Source organism: Aptenodytes forsteri, unplaced genomic scaffold (genome assembly GCF_000699145.1).
Source record: "Aptenodytes forsteri isolate BGI_AS27 unplaced genomic scaffold, ASM69914v1 Scaffold945, whole genome shotgun sequence".
NCBI classification, from domain to species: domain Eukaryota; kingdom Metazoa; phylum Chordata; class Aves; order Sphenisciformes; family Spheniscidae; genus Aptenodytes; species Aptenodytes forsteri.
The window spans coordinates 188-4,075 of record NW_008794950.1 but is presented as its reverse complement, the minus strand read 5'-3'; the positions used below and the strand labels follow the sequence as shown (position 1 = coordinate 4,075).

Sequence of the window (3,888 nt, the reverse complement as noted above, 5' to 3'; positions counted from 1 at the left end):
TCTTTATTTTTTAATTTAGAAGAAGCATCAGTACTTTTGGGCAATGGTCATTTCATCTTGTTTTGATTTTGTGCGCTGTTGTGCCTGAACTCTGTCACGTTGAGTGTATACATGTATCAAGTGTAGGAGATTAATGGCAGGAACATTATCCATTTAGATGGTGCCAATCATCTGTTAGAATTCTACTTGATCTTTTAATTTCAGATAGCCTAAATATAAGATGATACAGATTTTTAGGAACAAACTAATGATGAATAAATCTGCAGCCAGCTTTGTCTTAAGATCTGAAAATACATTACTTTTCCAAGGTCCAATCCTTTAAATACTAATTGTGTGCGTATTCATAATGAAGCAAGACTTACACACTTATAGGCTACTTATATGAATTCTTTGAGTCCTGTATCCAAAAAAACAAATTCCAAAAAATGCAATGGACTGAAAATTTACAATTTACCAACTCACCGAGGCTTGCTTTTGAAGATGAGATTACCTATTCTTAAAAATTCTTCTACGCAACTAACCGTGGATAAACAGTATACCCACTTCAGGATACCAAGATACAAGATAATGAATGCTGTAGGTGTTACCATTTACTTATCCTCCAGAAACCAGACTTGCATTACCTGGGTTTTCAGAACATGTGGTTAAACGATCTGATTTCAAAAGGAACATGGAGTTTTCAGAGTCCAACTTCTTATCTACTTTCCTGTGAACTAAGTAAAAGGAGAGTGCAAAGAGTGAAAATACCCACAAATCCTTAGTGACTAGTGGTGGCAATCCAAATATGTACGTTCTCCTGCAGCTTTTGCTGTATTTTCCATAAATATGTTTACTCAATATGATTGTGAAGGACATCTTCTCATTTAAATCAACACACAGCAATTACACCTTGTCTAGACAGACCAAAACAGTAGCACCGATAAATACAGGCTTGACTGTTAGAATGCTGCCAGGGATCTTTATGAACCTAGATTAACTACATATAAAGCACATCCTATGGAATGAGTGAAATACAATAGAAAGGAATGTGGAGTCATCTTACAAAAAACTGTGAATTCCCACGAGAATGGAGCTAGACTGGATCAATGTGCAGAACTTCCGTTATCCTTCAACGTAATGATAGTCTATAGCCTTTAATTCAGGCCTCCACTTACTATTTTTCCTCACCTATGTTTTTTTTTCTCACCTACAAGTGACCAGATTCAAATTTGTCACACACTTCTCTGCAAATCCAGTTCTCTTAATTTTTAAAGAATAAACTTTGCTGCAGTTTTTCAAAGTATGTTTAGTTCTTAACTCAAAAATATTAGCTGGTTTTGAGTGTTGTCAACATAATATTTAACAAGCATGAAGACTATTGTCTAATAACTTCACAAAACATGTCTGATGATTGTTACTTTTTGATAATGTGTCCATAACAATCAATGCAGAAGAATAATTATTAAAACCCCAGTATTACAGGGTCTTTATATTTGCCTGTGGAGTGCCTCATACACCTATGGCACTATAAAGTGTGTACCAGGCATTCTTGGAATGGACAGTGTGTGTTCACAGTAACAGAAGACATTTCTGTAAGTTACATAATAGATACCATAAAACATAGGTCCTTTTACAAAACATTATAGAGTTTCTCTGCCAAGTTTGTGTCTATCCCCCCAGTTTTACATTTAAACGTTGACAATTTTATAGGGAAGCAGTGGAAAGTTTTATGCTGCTCTTGCATTTACCTCCCAAAATTGCAGTGTATCAAATTGGACCAATCCTGCAGGCTTCCCGTTTCCCAAGTGGTTAATCAGACATGAATGAGATGTGAAACTGAGACACGTTTTTAGCTTTGTCTGGATTTCTGCAAAGAATTCAGGAGCTTGCAGCAATGTGACTGTACATACACAGGCACCAATCCCTGCCTGTCAACATGAGAGGGGATCTCTTTTTGAATTATTAGAAAGGTCTGCTTTAACTCGACATCATTTTTGTTAGCCAAAATCTGTTTTGAAAAATTACTGCTTCTGCTGTGGGTAGATTCATTGCTTCTATTTTCCTAGTTAATTGTGAAGTGCAAACTGTTTGCTTCTACAGAAAGAAAAATTTGAACCAGTGGCAAGAATCAGCCTTTATGCAGGGGAAGACAAAATCGTGGTAAATGTGGATGAGAACCATGAGGCTCGCTAGTTATTTTTCTGAATGTGCAACTCTCCCTCTTTTCTCTCTGGATTTGGAAAGCCATTAGTCATTCGTGTATGCTCTGCCAACCCATGCAACCGGGTTCTGTACAATCCAGTCTAAATCAACAAACAGTATTTGGTATCAAACATTGCTTGTTCTGTTTTCTCCATCCTCCTCCACACCTCCCCCCTCCCCAACCATTAACTTATCTAAAATAGAGGTTGTTTACATTTTTTTATTGGGGTTTTCATCCTTCCCCTTTTCCTCCACTGAAATAACATTTTGTGTATTTGCTGAAAAAAAAAAGTATTCTATTCACTTTGTCGGACAAAGCACCTGTGTTAGCCTCCAGATTTGTATTGCTCTCAAATACTGTAAACAGTGACCAGCAACAAACACCAGAGCCTATTCAAGAACAAAAAATACAGGCTTCTGAGAATAGTGATCTATTAATAGCAGACAAATCCCTGTTATAGCCAGTAGTGATAATACCCTGATACTTCATAGTTAACCATTACAAGTCCAGCAGATGAAGACATCCTATTCTGCCGGCTGATTTGCATCTCTTTTCTTCAAAAAGCAGGAAGAAACAAATCGTGCATTTTAGGATACTGAGAAGCAAAAGTTTTGCTTTGTTTTTTCAAGTGCTAGGTTTAAATTCTCAGCTCATCCGAGTGACCCGTTTTGAAATTAAAACTCAGGTGTGAAACTCCCCAAAGACAGACGGGAGGGGGGGGTCGCTCTTGCCAGAGCCTGCACCACCCTAAGAGAGTTTTACCACACACACTGCCAGGACAATAGCGATAATGAGCACAGCGGAGAAAATAATCCCAGCTAGAACTTTGCTGATATCGCAGAAGGATTTATTTTCCTCCACAGAGATCATGCCAATAGAAGAAGCACCCGCGCTGACGGTGGATTTTAGTTCAGCCCCTGGGTCTTGCTTAGCCTCCACTGTCCACTGGGGGACATTGACCTTCATTTCCATCTCGTACATCATCTCTCCTACCTGGTTGATTTCGTTCTCGAGGTCTTTCAAATCCACCACGTCTATATTGTGCTCAGCCTCGTATTTCATGTTCTGGACACTCATCGCCCTGGCGGCCACGCCAGAGGTTCCCCCGCTCATGCCTGTCTGGATCAGGTGCTTTTTGGGGACGTTTAGTGGGAACTCGTGGCCCAGCTCCAGGGCTCTCCTCATGTCGATCTCCAGGATCTCTAGGCACGTGGAGAAAATCACCCATAGCCTCTCGAACTCGGCTTTATCTTCCTTACTCACGGTTTTGTCCTTCAGGACCGTGGTGAGCTTGTTCCTGTTGGCCACCGCTAGCTCCTGGGCTTTCTGCCGGGTTTTCTTGAGCTCCTCCCGTAGGTTCTGGGAGTCCGAGGTGCCGCCGATGGTCAGCACCATGTGCCGGTAGCAAGCGGTCACCTTGTTGAGCGCGTCCAGCAGCGCTTTGCACTCCTCCTTCATCATGATCCCGGCGGCGGCGCGGGCCTGCCTCCCCGCCGCCCTCCCCCGCCGCCGCTCCCCCCCGACTACCCGGCACGGGGGAGCTGCCAAAGCCAGGTGCTACTAGCACACATGGCAAGTGGTAGCTTCGCGTCGCGCATGCATTCAGCGCCCTCTTACCCGCCTCGCGTCCCCGTCGGCTGCTCAGGCGGCGCCGACACCTCTGGGAGCCCGGGCGTGCTGCGGGGAGCCCCGGGGGGCAGGGGGCA

At 42.6% G+C, this 3,888-nt stretch overlaps 1 protein-coding gene across 1 annotated transcript; it reads right to left on the bottom strand.

The window, feature by feature from the left end:
• Positions 1–2,902: 2,902 nt before the first annotated feature.
• RGS9BP (regulator of G-protein signaling 9 binding protein) lies at positions 2,903–3,643 on the bottom strand. The gene has a single exon (XM_009275266.1). The coding sequence runs from the start codon at positions 3,641–3,643 to the stop codon at positions 2,930–2,932; it is 714 nt and encodes a 237-aa protein (XP_009273541.1). The 3' UTR covers positions 2,903–2,929.
• Positions 3,644–3,888: the final 245 nt, after the last annotated feature.

Coding starts and splice junctions, on each gene's coding strand:
- RGS9BP (XM_009275266.1), bottom strand. CDS start 3,643: ATGATGAAGGAGGAGTGCAAAGCGCTGCTGGACGCGCTCAACAAGGTG.